At 43.9% G+C, this 18932-nt stretch overlaps 1 protein-coding gene across 2 annotated transcripts; it reads right to left on the reverse strand.

Annotated features, from left to right (window-relative positions):
• Positions 1-848: 848 nt before the first annotated feature.
• On the reverse strand, positions 849-18932 carry PCMTD2 (protein-L-isoaspartate (D-aspartate) O-methyltransferase domain containing 2). Of its 2 annotated transcripts, none has more exons than XM_019971997.2 (6): positions 18804-18932; positions 14497-14827; positions 10450-10552; positions 9464-9635; positions 5709-5832; positions 849-3600 (listed from the first exon to the last, which is right to left on the reverse strand). In XM_019971997.2, the coding sequence occupies exons 1-6, from the start codon at positions 18888-18890 to the stop codon at positions 3221-3223; spliced, it is 1197 nt and encodes a 398-aa protein (XP_019827556.2). In that variant the 5' UTR covers positions 18891-18932; the 3' UTR covers positions 849-3220. The 2 variants fall into 2 exon arrangements, with proteins under 2 accessions (XP_019827556.2, XP_019827557.2); XM_019971998.2 differs by having other exon boundaries at positions 18742-18868.

Below are 18932 nucleotides of genomic sequence, written 5' to 3' on the forward strand. Positions count from 1 at the left end.
AGAACAATATTGCTCATTTATCCAGTCTCCTCCCTACTTTACAAAGAGCAGAGACTACATGCTACAGTGGTAAGGAAATTCTTGCTCAGTGATGCCGTGGGAGGCTCAAGGGTTACTCCATTTCATGGAATCCAGGATTGGCAGCTCTCAGAGCCCACATGGGTGCGTGTGGCTCCCTAAGACCAGCAAACTGCAGTGTGAACCTCCCCTGGAGAGGCCCAGTTGCTCCCATAACTTTGAGTCTTTAATGAGTGTCAAAAGTCTGTAACAACTGGGAGGCCAAAGGATTGCAGGGCCACAGAGCGCTGGATGGTTGGTGTGAAGGGGGATACACAAATGCTTAGAGTATTAATGTCTCTCTTGGCAAGCCACAAGGCTGTGAGGGAAAGTCCTTTTCTCAACCACGAAGATGCTGGTAACTGAAACATACTGGACCACAACCCTCGGACCCGACCTTAAATCTGGACCATGGCCCTGGCCTGACCCCCAGCCAACCCTACACCTAAACCCCACCCTCACCCCTATGGCCCTATAAGATATGCTGCCATTGTCCGATTATCTTTTATTTAATATTTTCACGATATGGGAAAATCGTACCAAAAAACTAACCAGACACTCTACAGACACCTATGTTCACATAGTCTGACTTTGTCTATTCAGACTTCCTGTGTTTAATTACAAATCAGGCCCCCCCAAGAGTGCTAAAATGGTACAGAATTCAGCAATAATACAGTGAAAGAAAACACATGATCCTAACTTTTTAAAGCTTACTTTAAAAGATTTTTTGAAAAAAAAAGTAGCCAAGAATTTTAATTCCACACAGGAAACAAAAGCAATTCCAAGAAGGCTAAAGTGTCTTAATGACCTTTATTGGAATCTTTTGAATATCAGCTCATTAAAGTCTTCGTTTCCTATTTCTTGCATTAATCCCCTGAAAGCTCCAGACTGGCAAAAATATTAAGTACACAGCTGATTTCTATACAACATACTTAATATATATAAATTTATTATTTGTTTTGCACATGTCTATGGCTTTACTACTTTCAAGACAAAAGTCACATATAAAAATACAGACTACTCAAAACATAAAAGTCAGCCAATGTCTATGGTTTACAATGCAAAGCTTGCAGACAACACAGACTATATATAATTCATCTGTTTGTGAAAACAGAAAGCACTCATACTGAACTCTAGAGAAAGGTGCTGATACATGGGGAAGCTCACTGATGACTCTCTTTTATGTTTATAATATAGATCAACACCAAATTATTTCACATATACTCAGTATCTATCTATCTATATATATTTTTTAACCAAATTCTGGTGTAAAAGTCACAAACCAACATGTAGATACAAAATGTTAGGAAGGGTTTAACATATATAGGGGAAAATAATGTCTTATGCATTGTAAAGAGTTTTTACAATCCAGCATGAAGGCAAATGTGGTTGAAAAAATAGGGAAATCCATACACAATGATAGAAAAAAATTCAGTCAAGCCACCTAACAACACCAGATTTCAGATATCACTTATTTAACATTATGTCCAAAAATGTCCATGTGCTGCAGAGGTCTCTACAAATCAATTAGAATAATGTCAACAAGATCTGCAAACAGAAGCCTTAGCAAGTAAACATGACTCATGCTTCTATCTCTGAAAGAATGAGGCTTGACTTCCAGTGAAAGGCAGGTAAGCACAGCAATGAAAAAGCCTTCTTTATAATAGCTTAACTACCAATTTAGGGCACTGTACACATTTCCCCAGCTATGCGTGCACAAAATATTCTATGATAAAATGATTCAATTTTTTTTTTAGAAAAGCATAAATTAAAAAAAAAACAGAACTCAGTGAAGCTAGTGAAACCACAAAGGCATTGAACTCCAACAACATTTCAGAAGCTAAGGGATAAAATTAATCGTAAAATCTGGATGATCAATCTTCCATCAGCACTATGATTTTGGATTTACTATTAAGATTTTATACTAGTCTTTGGATAAAATTGCCAAGTCTGACAAGAACCAATGTTTTGGAAGAAGCAGTGTCACCTGTAAACATCCTGCCACCTGACTAACAGGATGGCCTCTGCTTCAAGACCCGGGACGTGATAAGACAGGAAGCTCTCGACACACAGGCCTGGAGAAGACGGACTGCACGTATCACTGCTGAGTGAAGCCACTCTACTTCGACAGAGCTACTGATCACTTATGTTTGTTCTTAAAAAAAAATTATAAAACTAACCAATCTTTTTCTCCAGAATTATAAAAGATAAAATCTGTGAGTCAGTACTATAATGTGATTACAGAAAAATAGCCAACAGAAGAAAAATCCACGGCTGTCCACATCATCCCCAATCTACTTTCTGTAGCCAGTACCTTCCATGTGCTCTGAGGACAGAGCCTCAGAAACTGTCACCTCAAAGCTGAATCAATGACCATCTCTGTCACTGCGGCACAAGCAATGCAGCTTCTTTCTTAACACGACACTGATTTCCTTCTTCAGGACTTTCTTTGATGGTATTACGCAACACCGGTTCTTTTAAAGGTAACAAAGGTATCACAAAAAACTCCTTGGAAATCTTCTGCAATTCCACAAAGAAACCTGGCAATTTCATACTTTCATTCCTCCCCCCATCACAATTTTTCTTTTTCTAAACTACAAGTGACAACTCACATAAGATTTCATTAATTTACTTAAAATAAGGGAAGGCTTTTCAGTGTCTCCCCACTCCAGATAACTGAAAGATTTAATGAAACTTTCACTCCATTTCACTTATTTAGTGAAACTCAGTGCCAATAATTAAAAGGTTGATACTATAAAATTCAAACTTGGGCACAGGCGTGTCCCACTCAGAAAAGATTTTATACAGTTAAAAACTTGTGCTTTCTGTCTCAGATTTTATAAGCAACACAGGTTAATTTCAACTTCAGTTTTCCTTTTTGATGCAGTGTCTCCCGTGTAAGGAACAGTGTCCCAGCAGCCTCCACACACAGACCTCAGTGATCCCTGAGAGCGGGAAGTCAGTGCCTCCTCCAGGGGACTCTCGCCCTCCTGAGAAAACATTCTTAACTTGTGCACTGTGTTCACGGAAGTCAGACTGAGGGACGAGCGCTCTAGAGGACAGTCAAGGACAGACGAGCTGCAGAGAGGAGCCCCTCGGTCCCCAGTGCGCCTGCTCCGGTGGCCCTCCAGGCAGACTGGGTCTCCTCCCCTGAACCACAGACCTACTTTTCTCTGTAATAAAGCAGGTAGTACTTCAGGGGGTCTGGCAGAGGGAGGCTCAGGACCTTCTCACGCAGGAAGTTCACCGGGGGCTCAGGCTTGGAGTCCGGTGGGGTGGTCGCCTCTTCTTCCCGCCGCTCCTCCTCCAGGTCTCCAGAGCTGTTGTCATCAGAGGGGTTGGAGATCCGACTGGCAAAGACCTCTTTGTCCAAAAAGACAATCGTTTCCAATCGGCGGCGGCGAACTCTCCTTCGTTTAAACCTGGGAGTGTTCTTCAGTCCATTTCCATTTTTGTTCACTGCTTCCTGGTGAATGACCTTCTTAATGGTGCCCCGGATGGCGATGCGTGCCAGGTCCTGGAGGCTGCGAACCGCCAGCGGTGCTGCGTGCAAAGAACAAGACTCAGCCTCACCTTCGTGATCACAAGGTCTAGACAGCTGAGAAAATTATAACCTCATCTTCATTCACTGGCATATTTACAAACACATGACAAGACCAGGAGACGGCTGGAGACAAATGTTATCTGTGCTTTAATTTGCATTCATATGGTATTTTTCACAACATATTTTCAAATAAACTGGCCCTTAAATCAGATAAGAAAAGGAAGAAGCACTGCTCAGATAATCAATCAGTGGAAGAATCAGAACCAGGGTTATAGGGTTTGGTCCTTTGGCATCTGGCTTCATTTCTCTATTTGCTGTGTTCACTGATGCATTCTCTCATCTAGCAGAAATACAGAGACCACGGGCTCCAGCATTCTTTTATCTATTTTAGTATTTTCACAGTATTTCAGAAATTTAAGTATTTGTTCCTTTTTTATTAAAGTAGAGAACAAGCAGTTCCAAAACATTTTTAGGAACAAAATTCCCAAAGCACATCAAGGAAAAATAAAATCTGGTAATTAAATTACATGGCAATATAAGGGTTTTTCTGAGGGGAGAAGAATTACTAGCGATTATGTTTTAAATACATTAAACTGAAAATGAGCTTCACTTTCTACCCCCCGAACCTAACTTCTCCAAAAAATAATAACCCACACTATAGAGAGGGCTCCAGTTGCCTGCAGTGTCTCTTACCCAAACCACAGAGGCCCTCACAGAACTGGCTCTGCACTCGCGGCCCCACAGGGACCCCAGGCTCCTTTGTCAGCACACGGGAGGGGCCCTGGCACTCACCTGCTCCTAGACACCCCACCACAGCTCCTGTTCCAATGCCACTCGGCGTTCCTCCTGCTGTGACCCCCAAGGATGCCTTTTCAGACCTCCCGACGGCCAGCTCTGGCCTCCAGCTCACCCCAACATGCCACTGGTGGAAGCCACCTCTTCCCCCTGGCCCCAGCCTCTCCTGCTGCCTCTTCCTCTTCCACCCAGCCTGGCATGTTCCCTAAAGAGGTTCCCCTCTGCTTATGCCTATTGATGACTGGTTTGACATCCATCCCATGGCCTCAGGTAACACAGAGCAGCCAGAGGCTCCCTGGGTTCCAATCCAGGCCTGACTGGGGTCAGAGCCTCCCACACACCCACCTTCACAACATGCCAGCCAGCTCTGACTCCCATATCCTTCCTCAGAAAGGCCCTGCATGCCTCCTGAGTCCCTGACACTCTGAAGCCCAGCATCTTAGCTTTGGTCTTTATCTCCTGCCTGGAAAATCCCAAGGGTCTCCTGACTGGCTCCTGCCCACAATCTGATCCATCCAAAAGCTGACCCTCATCAACGTGACTCTACTAGTCTAGGAACCTCTGGCCTAGGAGATACAGTTACAAATAACTGGAAGGTTCACTTCAGGAACCCTAAATAGCATCATAGTTGTTCACTGGGCCACATTTGCTTTGAAGCCCTGGCCTTAAACGCTGCATCTCTGGTGCCCTCCACCCCATCATGATCCTGTCCAAGCGTGACCAAGACACTGGTCTCAGGTCCGGACTGAGCCCTCACCTTCCAAAACTCTGCAGAGGCTCTGGACAGCAGTGCCCTCCCCACTGCAGGTCACATCTGCCTACTTGTTCTGAAGGCATTTTCAGGGAAGCAAGCACTCAATAAAGTCATCTTCCCCTGACCACCAGGGAGTCCAGAGGTGCCACATCTTTTATTTAAAATACGGGACAGGCTCCACAACCTACATGAGGAACTCAGGTCTAAGCACCTGCCCAGCCAGTGCCTCCCACAACCTGACTGCACACATCAGGTCCTCCAGCTGAGTCACCTGCCTCAGCTCATGCTTCTCTTCTATTTCTTCTCTTTCTAGAGAGCGTCTTCTCACCCTTGAATATTAAGCACAAATGACCTAAAATAACTCAAAATAAGCTAAAAACCGATTATAATTTTTCAATGATTTCAAGTGATTTTTAAAAAACCACTTGTAAAACTTTAAGGCTTCAGTGAGTGGAAAAATGGTCTTTAATATTAAAAGGTTCCTGATGAATTTTGTTTCTCTCAAATTCTGGAAAGAGTAAAAAGATTTAAAAGGTAAGGAAGAATCTCTGCACTCACGTAACTGGACGAGCCTCGACTTCCCGGACTCGGACTGGCAGGGCTGGATCAGCGGAGCAAAGGAGACAGCCAGAATCTTCTTGGTTTCCCAAGCAGAAGGGCCAGTGCGCGTTATCTTAGTCAGCTGTCCCAGAGGTTAAAATGAGAATATTCAAAAGATTTGACTACTGGTAGTTTATATCTGGACTTCCCTGGTGGCTCAGACGGTAAAGCGTCTGTCTACAATGCAGGAGACCCGGGTTCGAGCCCTGGGTTGGGAAGACACCTTGGAGAAGGAAATGGCAACCCACTCCAGTACTATTGCCTGGAAAATCCCATGGACAGAGGAGCCTGGTAGGCTACAGGCTACGGGGTCGCAAAGAGTCGGACACGAATGAGCGACTTCACTTCACTTCACTTTCACTTTATATTTAAATATAATCACTCCTATATACAATCTAAAAATCACAGACACTAAAGATGAAAACACCCGACAACACAGGCCTCTGATGTGACATGACCAGAACGACACCTAACTCAGCGATATTCTTGCAAAAGTGCTCCAGTTCCTAGTACAGAAGTTAAGGAAACAATGAGAGAAGGAATGTGGGGAATCTGATAAGACAAGCTTCTTATAGACTCTCCAAAGAAGTCACTGTTGTAGGGAAAATGTGGGGAGACCAGGGCGATCCTAAAGTAAAAGTCATTCAAGACACAACCACCTGCAACCTTCAACTAGACTGAGTCCTGGCTGCTGTTCGTGGGCATGGGGGTATAAGAAGAGACCATCTTGCGCCCACCGAACAGCAGCTACCATCACAAATCAGCGCTGCTTCCTCACAGGTGAGTGGGCCACCCTGGATGTGGGTGCCTGGCCTCACTCTCGGAGGTGCACATCGATGTGTCTAAGTGCTTCCAGGGATGCAGCCCCCATGGGACACAGGGCTGTCTGGCTGACATGCTGCAGTGTAGGTCAGCCAGATGGTTCCTGTGAACCACAGTACAAGGAGCACCACGAGAACGCGACTGGACAACACGGCCACGCATGTGCTCCATGACTGTGCCAGGTTCTGAAGGGCCTGAACAGCTCACAGTAGGATTTCTGGTCAGCTTTGACAAGCCACGATGATTGCGCTCTCATCTAAAAATATCTAAGCTAGCAAATCCTCTAAACACTAAGACTCTGTGTCCTGGATCTCAGAACTAAAAGAACTAAGTACCCACATACCAGACAAACATCAACAACTTACCACATTCCTTTATACCAGCAAAATCTTTTTTCAAAAAATTTTTAAAAGGAGAACGTCTAGTTATAATGGACGTGAAATATTTGAATATAATCAGTAAACTATGTGTAAACCTGTAAACAAAACTATAAATCCCTATTTCACGTTTAAGTATTCAGCTGCATGAATACTGAAAAGATGCCTTCAATCCCTCATTCATCTAGATGTTAACACAATGTATTTCTGCAAGACAACACAGACTTCTAAACTCATCCGTATAAGTAAATACGTATTTAAAACAATACTCTGAGAAAGAAAAGCAAACACAGGGACGTCTGGCCCTATCCTGCAAACTACTAAAACAGCAATAAGAACCGGCTCCTGGCGACCTGCCTCTGAAATGGCCAAGGTTAAACAGCCTCTGGTCAGGCGCTCCTGCAGGAGGTCACAAATTCAGACAAAACCAAGGTAATGTCTGTGCAGGCTCTTCACAGCAGCACTGTTTCTAACAGTGAAAGGCTAGAAAGAATTCAAATGCCTATCCGAAACAGCCACAGCCTTATACACCCCTATTCGAAACAGCCACAGCCTTATACACCCCTATCTGAAGCAGCCACAGCCTTATACACCCCTATCCGAAGCAGCCACAGCCTTATACACCCCTATCCGAAGCAGCCACAGCCTTACACACCCCTATTCTAAACAGCCACAGCCTTATACACCCCCATCCAAAATACCAACAGCCTTACACACCCCTATCCAAAACAGCCACAGCCTTATACACCCCTATCCGAAATAGCAACAGCCTTACACACCCCTATCCAAAACAGCCAAAGCCTTATACACCCCATCTGAAACAGCCACAGCCTTATACATCTCTATCTGAAACAGCCACATTCTTATACACCAACAAAAATTTTAATAAACAAAACAGAGATTAAAAAGACTTTCTAGCTATAAGGAACATCACATTTTTAAAAAATAAATGATGTATAAAACTTAAAATTATCAACTCTCATATGTATGAACGGGTGGGTGGAGTGTAAAAGTGTGTACCCTCACTGAAAATTTTTTTAGCTTCTACTTTTTTAAGGAAAGATAAACCAAAACAAACAAAAAACAAGTCACCTACAGGTGAAGGGAGCAGAGAAGAGGGGACATACACAGAATAAAATTCTGAGTATTGCTTGCTTAGACTTTGGAATCTTATATAACTATTTTACAAAGTTGTGATCCCCAAAATGGCAACCTCTCAAAACTGAAAGAAAAGAAAACAAACGAGCAGTTCTTTGGGGCTGGCGCCATAACTTCACACAGAGGTGTAATTCCCAGTAACTTAAAACACAGTAATTTAACGTCTCTAGTGGAATATAAGGACAATGCAGTGGGGTCCCCAAGCCACTCCGTGACAAAACAAGAAAAATCCTGCTCTAGTTTCAGAAATCAAGATTGCTGCTGATGACACCATACATTGCAGATAAACAGTAAGCCGGGTGGTTGGGGATCAGGACTTTTGGTTTGAGAAAAAAGTGCTACTGATATAACACTAAAATGTGAGGGAAAAAAACCCTGGTCCTGATCTTGATTTGGAAGTATTGATATGAATTCATGGTGTCTTTTCTCTCCAAAACATCAAAGCAAAAAAAAAAAAAGTGTGTGTGCTGGGGCGGTGGGTGGCGGGTGACTCCCAAGCATTAGTGGTCCATCAGAAAAACGAACACGGATCCACGATCGCCTTCAAGATCCCAACTGTGGTGTCTAAACACCAATTCCCACCAAACTGAAAACGAACAGGGATTATTCATTTTCAGAAAGAGTTAATTCCAAGTTTGTGGTTAAAAAAAAAAGTACACAAAGTCTGGAACGTCTTCTTACCAGAAATTAACAAAACCATCAAAGATTCTTGAGGCTGCAAAGCCCAAGAGCCAATGTGGAGAGGCAGCCATGGCCAAAGTGAGACAGTCTGAACTCTGATAAGGGTCACAATTTTGCATGAATTCATTTTGCTAAAAAAATCAAGCAAAACCTCACTGGTCACTATCTTTGGCAGATGCCAGAAAACCAATTACTGAGAAAAACTGACAAAGGTTAATAAAAATCAAATTTATCCTGCACTTCCTTTTATAAAGTATACCTCAGGGTAAACAAACAACTAACGAGGGTGTTTCTCTCCCCCTGTGTATTCTGGCTACTAAATGAAGAGAAATGACAGAACGAGGAGGTATCATTCTACGGCCCTTAACAAAACAACGGATCAGGGCCAGTCACACTGCTGGCATCAGAAAGAAAGAACAGCCAAGATCTTAAACAAGGAAGGACTCTGTAACCGCTGGCAAGTATTCAGGTGTCCTTTCTCTTCCAAAATAAATCAAATCAGAACCTAGGCGACTGGACCCGCCCCACCTTGGCAGTCTCTCTAGCCTGTTTACTCATCTGTGAGAGGAAGGGATTTGTAACAAGAGTTACAAGGAAAAATGCCTGTCAACTCCCCGGAACAGACCTCAGCAAACAGCTGAGTGCATGAAACCACCGGTTACAAGAGGACCTGACCTTCTCTTCCAGTGGCATGACCAGGATGCCCCCGACCTTAAGGAGGCTCTTCATGTACTCCTCGTGTTCCTTCTGCACGCCTGCCCCGCAGTACACCCGGTCATACTGAGAACAATCTGGAGAAATCTCCAGGCAATTGCCAGTAACAAAGGATGGTTCACAGAAGTCAAACCTGAAAGCAAAAGATGTTTTCCACAACTAAGTATATCATGTCATAACAAGTCTATATAGTAAATCTACATTAAACATAGGTTATGTTTTCACTGTACAATCCCACAGCGACGTAATAAAATTAAGAGTCAGAAGCTGGGATATCAGACTTCTGAAAGAACTACGTGAGTAATAAACAGAACTCTAGAAATTCCAAAGAAAATATTATGAAACTCAGTATCATAAACACAATCCAAGCTTAAGTCACCCAAGCTCCAGGCATATCACTATCTTTGCTGTTATGATTATCTTATTATCTTTCATCTTCATTATCTTCTACTATCCTATCTTGCTTTTATATCTTATTCAAGATCTACTAACAGAGTAAAAAGAGAAAAAAATATACTTGGTTTTTCTAAAAATTTTAATCCCTAAAATAAGAACTTAAATGCCTTGTTTTAAAATGGCAAGAGCTAGTTGCGCGGTACATTTAAAGACAATTGCAACAATTCCATTTCAGAAGCAAGTACATGATAAAATGCTGTCTCTATTGGAAACATGAACATTAAGAAAAAATGAACATTCTATTTCCTTCTCTTACACTGGTGATAAATTACCTTTATTTAGGTGTCATAATTAAAAAAAAAACTTAAGGTCCTTAAAAACATAAAATATTTTTAAAATAACTAGAACATACACACACATATCACTTAGTCACCTGCCACACTTTAATCACAACTGCCAGAACATGAACAGTAGTGAACTGATTTCTTTCCACTTAATCCAAAGTTTAAGTTATAACTGACACCCAGACCCATGGACAGTTTTGGTCTTACTTGTCAAAGCTGTCGCTTGTCCTGATGAAGAAGTCCAGCTTCTGCTTCGCATACTCTGTCACATCTGAATGGAGTTCTACCCCGTGATTCACTCCAAAAGGGCCTAAAACGTTTCAGAATAAGAAAACATATAGAAACAGGACAAGAACCCCTACTCTTTATTTCTATTTCATTGACTGCAACACATTTGACTGGACATGTATAATTACAGAAATTCACATTTATTGGGCCAAAATCACCCAATCCATTCTTTAAATATGCAGACTAGCCTCTGCTCACCACATCATCAATACTCCTTATATGGCACTACCAACTCACAGCTTCCTAGAGCCTTGACCGTCCTGTCCTCAAACTTTTAAAGAACCATCTGAAAAGGTAAAACGGCCAAGGTCTGAAACCAAGAGTTACAAGTGCCACTAAACCAGTGAATCCTAAAGGAAATCAACCCTGAATATTCACTAGAATGACTGATGCTGAAGCTAAAACTCTAATACTGTGGCCACCTGATGCAAAGAGCCAACTCACTGGAAAAGACCCTGATGCTGGGAAAGACTGAAGGCTGGAGGAGAAGGGGACAACAGAGGATGAGATGGTTCGATGGCATCACCAACTCAATGGACACGAGTTTGAGCAAACTCTGGGAGATAGTGAAGGACATGGAAGCCTGGCGTGCTGCAGTCCACGGGGTCACACAGAGTCGGACACAACTTAGCAACTGAACAACACAATGAATTAAAGAAGAAACGTGTCTTTGCAAAAGAAAGTGGACACAGGTCTTTTTTCCAACAAAGGTCTCTGCAAACACTCAAATGTGGTATTTAATTCTCACAAAATAGTTTTAATCATCATCAAAATAAAACTGTAATTCCAAAGTCACAATGAAATATTTTTTAATCAAAATAAATTTATCAGGGACTTCCCTGGTGGTTCAGGGGCTAAGACTCCACACTCCCAATGCAAGGGGCCAGGTTCCATCCCTATTCAGGAAACTAGATCCCATATGCCGCAACTAACACCCAGCACAGCCAAATAAATGAAAGAATGAAAGAAAAGAAAGAAATTTATCAATAACTGGAACTAAAGTTATGAGAAAAGTTAGGAGCCCACTTAATAATAAAAGTGCTTCCTCCACATACAAATGCCTCTGGGTTAAATCTCAGTGAGAACTACTGACACGAAACAGCTTCACTAAATCTCTGGGTTTTAAGAATCCATTTGTATGAAGGTCAAAACAGGCAACACTTATTTGTGTGATGGAGGTGAGTATACTTCCCCCTGGAGGGGGTGGGGTCCTACTGTTGGAGGGGTGGCCATGGGAATCTCTGGGGCACAGATTCTACTCTGCATCTTGTTCTGGGTGGTGCTTACATGGAGGAGGATGTAAAAAGTCACCAAGCTTCACACTTCATACTACATTCATACATGCTTCATGCAACTTTGTCAAGTTACTATGGATAAGTTATACCTTGATTTTTAAAAAATCTGCATGAGAAAATAAACACGGCATGTAGGGCTTTTATTTAGAAAACATACATATAAAGCCACAGTGTAACACTCAACCCTACATCCAACAGAAATACTGGTAAATGCAGCCATCTGTGCACTGCACACACTTCTCTGCTTCCACTGTTCACCTGGCCCCTTCCCAGTGCAGCAGCTCCCCCAGGTGCAGGCTTCCCTGCCTCTACCAGACGACTCACCCGCTCTCCTTTCTCAACACCTCCCACACAGAGTGGCTGCTAAAACCGCCTATCATCAAAACACAGCCTACTTGAGAAGTCACATTTCCACTGTTTATGACACCACATCCACATTACTTCCTGTCCAATCCCACTGCTCTCTTGGTCACTTGCCAGAGATCAAGAAAACATGCATTTACTTCACCCTCATCATATTCTCATTAGCCCCTCAGCTCTGTTAGACTCTTACTGAGGACAAGAAACTTCACACCAAACAAAGTAACGACACATATCCCCTGACCCACTCCAGTAAAAAGATGATTGAAAGAGGAGGAAGTACGGGACGGGTCAGAATGGTGGTACCAAGGACACAACCCTGAAGCTGGTCCCACGAGGCCCCCCAGGCACAGCAGCTCCCACGTCACACAACAACGTCAGGTTAAGCTCACAACTGCTGTATCTCCCCCTGCCCCCTGCCATCCTGCCAACTGGAACCTCGAGAAAGGAACACCCTCAGCAGGGCAAGGAGTCGCAACGTAAGTGCAGCAGAGTGGCACAGAGGCAGCAGGGCAGAGAAAGTAAGGACCGCAAGCCACCTAAGTCACATGGAAGACTGCAGGCCCTGGGAGACCAGCAAAGTCTTCACCTCGCAGTGAGCAGCACGAAGCTGAATCAACCCCAGAGGGAGGCCTACGACACACGGAGTGAAAACGGTCCAGGGCCTGTGTCCTCCTCCCTGCAGATCCGAGACTCTACCCGTGAAATCAGACCCTCAAGTTACCGCCTTCAAATACATCAAAGCGGCACGCAGTGTCCATTACGACCAAAAACACAGCTTTCCTTCCTTCACAACTCTCCTCCCTGTCATCCAGCAAAACCCCCAGAAAAGAGAAAGTGGGGGCTCAGAAAAGACAAGTAACAACATCCGTCATGAGCTGTTTCTTTATGACTTCTAGAGAATGTCAAATGTACCAGGTCGGTTGAAGATGACTTTAAGTCATCCTTTCCTAAGCATTTCATTTTTAATAGCATTTCCAATCTAATCAGGTTGATAACCCTCCCCCTCCCCCCAAATACCACCTTATCCTTAGCTCCTCCAATTTCCAGCTCCAACAGCGGGAATTACAATTCACTAATTCCAGAATGATGAAAAACCTGAGCTCTCTTTGCAAAGCAGTCTCAATCCAAGACAAGTTCAAAAAGCATTTAGCCTAAAAAAAAACAAGAAAACAAAAAACTACACATTTAATAATCCGAGATATAGCCCAAATTTATATTTTATAGCCCAAAGTCAGATGATCAGAATCTCAAAACTTTACCAAATTCTGAAGTATATGAACTTATAAAGCAACCAAAAATTTCATTCCATACCCACAAAAGCAACTGTGACTACTAAGATTTTCTAAAGTGCCTGTAATAACCACAGAGAAACAATGTTGTAATGTACTGCTAATGATTACACTTGACTTTTAAGCTGTTATCACTTGAAATCACCAATATACAGAATCTTACACTGACTTGATAACAATGTTAAGATACCTAAGCCAAAAACTTAAGATATTTAGCAAACCTTGTCAGTTCCAACATCCACGCGTACCAAGACCCTAGCAGCCTCGGGCCAGCCATGTCTTCCTCCACCCAGGGGCACCAGCCCACTTCCTCCGCAGTGCCCTTTCCTAAAGCACAGAGCAGCTCCTGGCCTTCCTCTCGCAGAACTGTTCACCCGACTCTTGAGTGAAAACAGACACCTGTCCCCTACTACCGCATTTAACATGAGGTAGGAATCTTTAAAATCTTCAGTAATCAGATAATGATGTTTCAGTATTAAAACGGTCAGCTTCCATGTATAATCTCACAACTTATTTGTTTGAGCAAACAGGCTAAATGGCTTCAAATACCATAACTTGTGAAATCTTTCCTACCCCTGGAATACATTTGAAAATAACTTACAAGTATTAACTCCTTTAGTATTAAAACAACAAAAAACAAAAACTGCTTGGAAAAACTTTAACTGCCAGGGACTTTAAAGTTAATTATTCCAGTTTAGAGACAATGACAGGCACGCTGAGTGATTATATTAATCGAGAAATCACCAAAAGGTCCAGATTTATACAATCTCTAGGTCCTCTGCTGTCCAAGAGGAAGCTGTGCTGGTCAGATGCTGGAGGTACAGGTGGGGGCAACAGGAAGGCTCCAGAGGGACTCTTCTGTTCATCACGGCAATTTCTCCATTAATATCATCACCCTCCAACCCCTGTGTGGATACCATGATGGCTGGGCAGGCCAAGGGCAGTTACAACTCGGCCCCCACTAAGGACAAACTGCCAGCAGGCTCTCCCTCCTGCACGTGAGACCGAGCCAGACTCACCGAGGATGAGCCCCACCATGGAGCTGAGGTAGCCAGTGCCACTGCCCAGGTTCAAGAATGAGAGACCAGGCTGCAGGTCCAGGGCCTCCATCACCTCCGAGTAGATGCACGGAGCAGAGAGGTGGATGTTGCCATGCTTCCACGCTAAATCTTTATATGCGTTCTCTTTAAACTCTTCGAGGTAATAGTCTGCACGGTCAATAGCTCGGAACGCCTGCTCCACCAGCTCAGAGCGGATGTACTGCGCCTCCTTCAGATTGTCTATCAGCTCGTCGTTGTCCTCACCAGCACTCACCGCGCCTCCCATCCTTGAGATCACGCTCAGGCAAAGCTGCAGTTTTAGAATTTTCAAAAGAGCTATTCACATTAAAGGTTAGAGCAGAACAATAAAAGTCCTAAACACACACCAATTTCAGATTCTGAATTCTAAAAATAATACAGATGGAATATACTTACTCAACACCCAGCCCCTTACACTACCTCCCTCCACGTCCAAGGATGCCAGATACAGAACAAAAAAAAGGTTAAATTTCAAATTTAATTATATTCATCCAAAAATAAGTTGTAACTTATAATATCAACTGAATACAAATGAACATGTGATACCTAACACACAGCTGACAACTTAAAAACATCATTAAAGAATTCAAGACTTTACTAAAAGTTATCATTCTGGAAAGTCAAGCAATTAGGATTAAAAATATCTTGCTTATACATCTCTTAACAAGGATATTTCCACATATGGAAAAATAATTGAATGTAAACATGAAAAGAGGGCAGATATATTTACTAAAAAATCATTCTAAGAGGGATCTTTTTTGAATATTTCAAGTGCTATAGACCTTTTGTAAATAAATCTTTAAAAGCAAAAAAAAAAATTTTAATTCAGGTCAATAAATACTAAAAAGGTATTCACTGTTACTTTGAAATTCAAATTCAACTGTTGTCTTATATTTTGCCTGCTGCTGCTGCTAAGTCACTTCAGTCGTGTCCGACTCTGTGCGACCCCATAGACGGCAGCCCACCAGGCTCCCCCGTCCCTGGGATTTTCCAGGCAAGAACGCTGGAGTGGGTTGCCACTTCCTTCTCCAATGCATGGTCCCACACGCCCATAAATATCAAGTCAAGCAAACCATTCAACCTTTGATTTGGATGTTCTCATGTAAAACTTCAGGCCAAAACAACATCCACAAAACTCTCTTCCCCCTGGAATATACTGTGACAAACACCTCATTTTAACAAATACAGAACTGTCTCAAGGCTGCAGCTCGGAAGCAGGAGACTCCTAGAATTCCCTCAACTCCTGAGAAGTAGCTACCATACCACCATTTCACCTCTTCAACAATAAAAAGGACATTTTTGCTCTCTTCCAAACTGCCTTCAAGAAGAAAAAGTAACATGTCCTCCTCTCTGAGTCAAGTACTAAAGTACAGGGTATCAGTACATGCTTCCCTCTGAGCCAACTACAAAGTACAATGTATCCTCATCTGATTCCTAGGGAAAATGATCCTGCATCTGTAGAGGTTTTACTCTTCCTGAACAACTCCAATTTTATACTCACCACAGGCAACTTTCACTTCACATAAAATGGTAAATGCTTTACAAAACACTTGATATTAACTGCTGGGGCGGGGCGGGGGGCGGGGGGGGGGGGACCTGACATCACAAAGGCTGCTATGTTTTCTGAAACAGGATGATGTCCATAATGTTACATTTTTATTATTACAAAGTTTATGCTTGCTTCTCCCTCATAATCCTGAGGACTTCTAACAGCAGAATGAGAATCACAAATACTGCCTCTAGAAAAATTCCATACACACACGACACACACAAAACTAGCAACTGTGGTGGGAGAGCATGCCCCAGGAATGAAAGTTACTGACCACATGCATGAATCTTCAGCTTCTCACAAGGACACAAAGTGTGTGAAAGGTGGGGGCTTAACACAAGCACTCTTCCATTTTATGACTGGGGCAATTCATCTTCATCATCAAGATTTTAAAGCAGAATATGAGACTTCTCAAGTCACTAGGATGGCCCAGTTATTTGATTCTCACCCTGTTTTTAAGTTGTTTCAGAGCCCTTGGTGGTTACAGACCCTAACTCAGCCAGAGAGGATAAAGTGTTAACGAGGTCAAATTCAATCCTGGATAAACTTAGTTCTGAGGCTAATGCCTATACCCCTAGGCTAGGACAATCATCTTAAGATTTGGGTCACTGGTTAAAAGTGGAGTCCTGTTTGGTTGCTTCAGGGAAAGGTCTAGCTCTCACACATCCTCCAGGGTGGAGGTGAAAGCCACCTCTTCACGCAGAAGCCCCCAGAGTGTAATGTTCTATCCTCAGAAAGCAAACACCAAGTATATGATGGGTATGTTTCACTGTCTACCAAGTATTTATCCCTTATTTTCAACTTTGCCTCACTTTAAGAGTTTAATCCACATGCAAAGGCTAGCTTTTTAGTAAAAATAACTACAATCTTTTTACAGGCACCACCTGCCAGTCACGACCTCATTTTGGCTTCACAACATTGTGAGGCAACTTGGGACTGAAAAGTTACTTTGCTCATGATCACACACCAGTCTGTAAGGAGAGCTGGCATTCAAACACAAGCCTGTGTTTTTTACCCTACACCAAAGCAACAGGCTAAATCACTATGTGGTAACCTTATCTGCTGCCACTAGTGGGCTGCACGTGACCATTCGTAGGCTCGGATATTTGTTATTAACCTTGCCTGGCAACCTAACACTTCCTCACACTGAAAACAATCATTGTTTATTACTAACCATCAATGTGATCAGCTCTCATGCCACCAAAAACACCAACAACAATCTCAGAGATGGCTTTGACAAACCAAATCTAGACTTAGAATCCACCCTAATCCAAGTTTTCAAAGTAATGGCATATCATTTTCTGGATACTTGACTGGTTACACTTTGCAACCCTTAATTCAACACTCCATGTAACTGGGCACTGCCCAGCAGGACAACCTCACTCTCAGGCCGCTCCTTACAAAACCAACACCAAGGGCACAGGGAGGAGGTGGCTGAGCAGGAGTAGGAAGGTCTCAGACTGGTAGCCCAAGACGCTGTCACAGGGGCCAGTTAACACAGAATGAAGCTCCGATAAGGGGGCCAAGATTCAAGTCTACACTCATCCAGCTACTTAGTAAGGGCAACATGGACAAAGTAACTCAGGTGGAAGATAATAAGCTAGGGAGAAGAAGGCAAAACCACACCTCCTGCCGGAGGAATAAAGGAAGAAATGGTTTTCATTGTGAAAACCAGAACTCCTACAAGGAATGCAAAGGATTTGTTTTCAAATACTTGAAAGTCTGCCATATACACACTATTCATGGGCCTGAAAAAACCAGAGCAGTGGGACACATATCGGATGGAGAGAATTTCTACTTAACACACAAGAGAGCTTTCTAAAATCGAGGCTGGAAATACAGACACACTGTCAGAACAAGGAGTCTCTCCCGGCCAAGTGCAAGCATAGAGAGGCCAGGCGCTGGTCTCAGGAGCCTCAAGCGTCCTCCCATACGAGAGAGGCAAGTTCGGACTTGAGTTATAGGAACCTGCAGGTCTACCCAACACTAAAAATGCAGTCCCTTACTTCAGCCCCTCCCTGGCCTAAAAAGACGCAGAAAACGTCAGCAGGCACATAAACCAAGTGGGGATTTAGAGAAAGGCCTTTTTTGAGGTGCAAACATCAACCTGGGAGAGACAAGCCCTGGCAAACACAAAACACAGGCACCACAGCCAGGAGAGCTCCCTTCCCAACTGAAGACCTCTTCCAGGTCTTGCCTGAAGCCAAGTCACTCTCCCTTAACAGACTCTTACACCTTCTGAAAAGGCACAACCTGTTTCGAACCTCGGTAACTCTTCACGTGCCGCGCTAACGGCAAATGTTTCCTACTCAGTAATTTAGGGACCAGCTGCGCGTCTGGAGAGTTAAGTCAACCCAAAGGGTGTGAGCACTGCGCACGGAGACAGACCTCGGGACCCCCGGGAACCCGCGCCGGCTGACCCCCGAGAGGGCGGGAAGGGGGAGGGGAGCCGCCTGGGATAAGGAGGGGCGTTCATGCTGGGGTGGGGGCGAGAGGGCAGCGGAAAAGGACCGGAAGACGCGGAGAGGAGGAAGCGCCCCCGGGGGAGGGACCTGGAGCCCGCGCCCAGCGGGAGGGAAGGTATGGAGAGGAGGCAGGAAGGCAGAAGGGGCCGAGGAGACGCACCGCCCCCCTACCCGCGCAGGCCGGGCCGAGAGCCGCTACAGCGGCTCTACCTCCCGCCTCAGCCGAACCGCACCTGCAGCTCCTCCGCCGCCCCTCTCCCGGGAGCCCCTCGGCCCGCCGCCTGCCGATTCGCAGCGCCGACCTCTGCCGCTGTAAACATCCGCCGCCCCACTGCGCCTGCGCGCGTAACGGCCCTAATGCG

Source organism: Bos indicus, chromosome 13 (genome assembly GCF_029378745.1).
Source record: "Bos indicus isolate NIAB-ARS_2022 breed Sahiwal x Tharparkar chromosome 13, NIAB-ARS_B.indTharparkar_mat_pri_1.0, whole genome shotgun sequence".
Lineage (NCBI taxonomy): Eukaryota > Metazoa > Chordata > Mammalia > Artiodactyla > Bovidae > Bos > Bos indicus.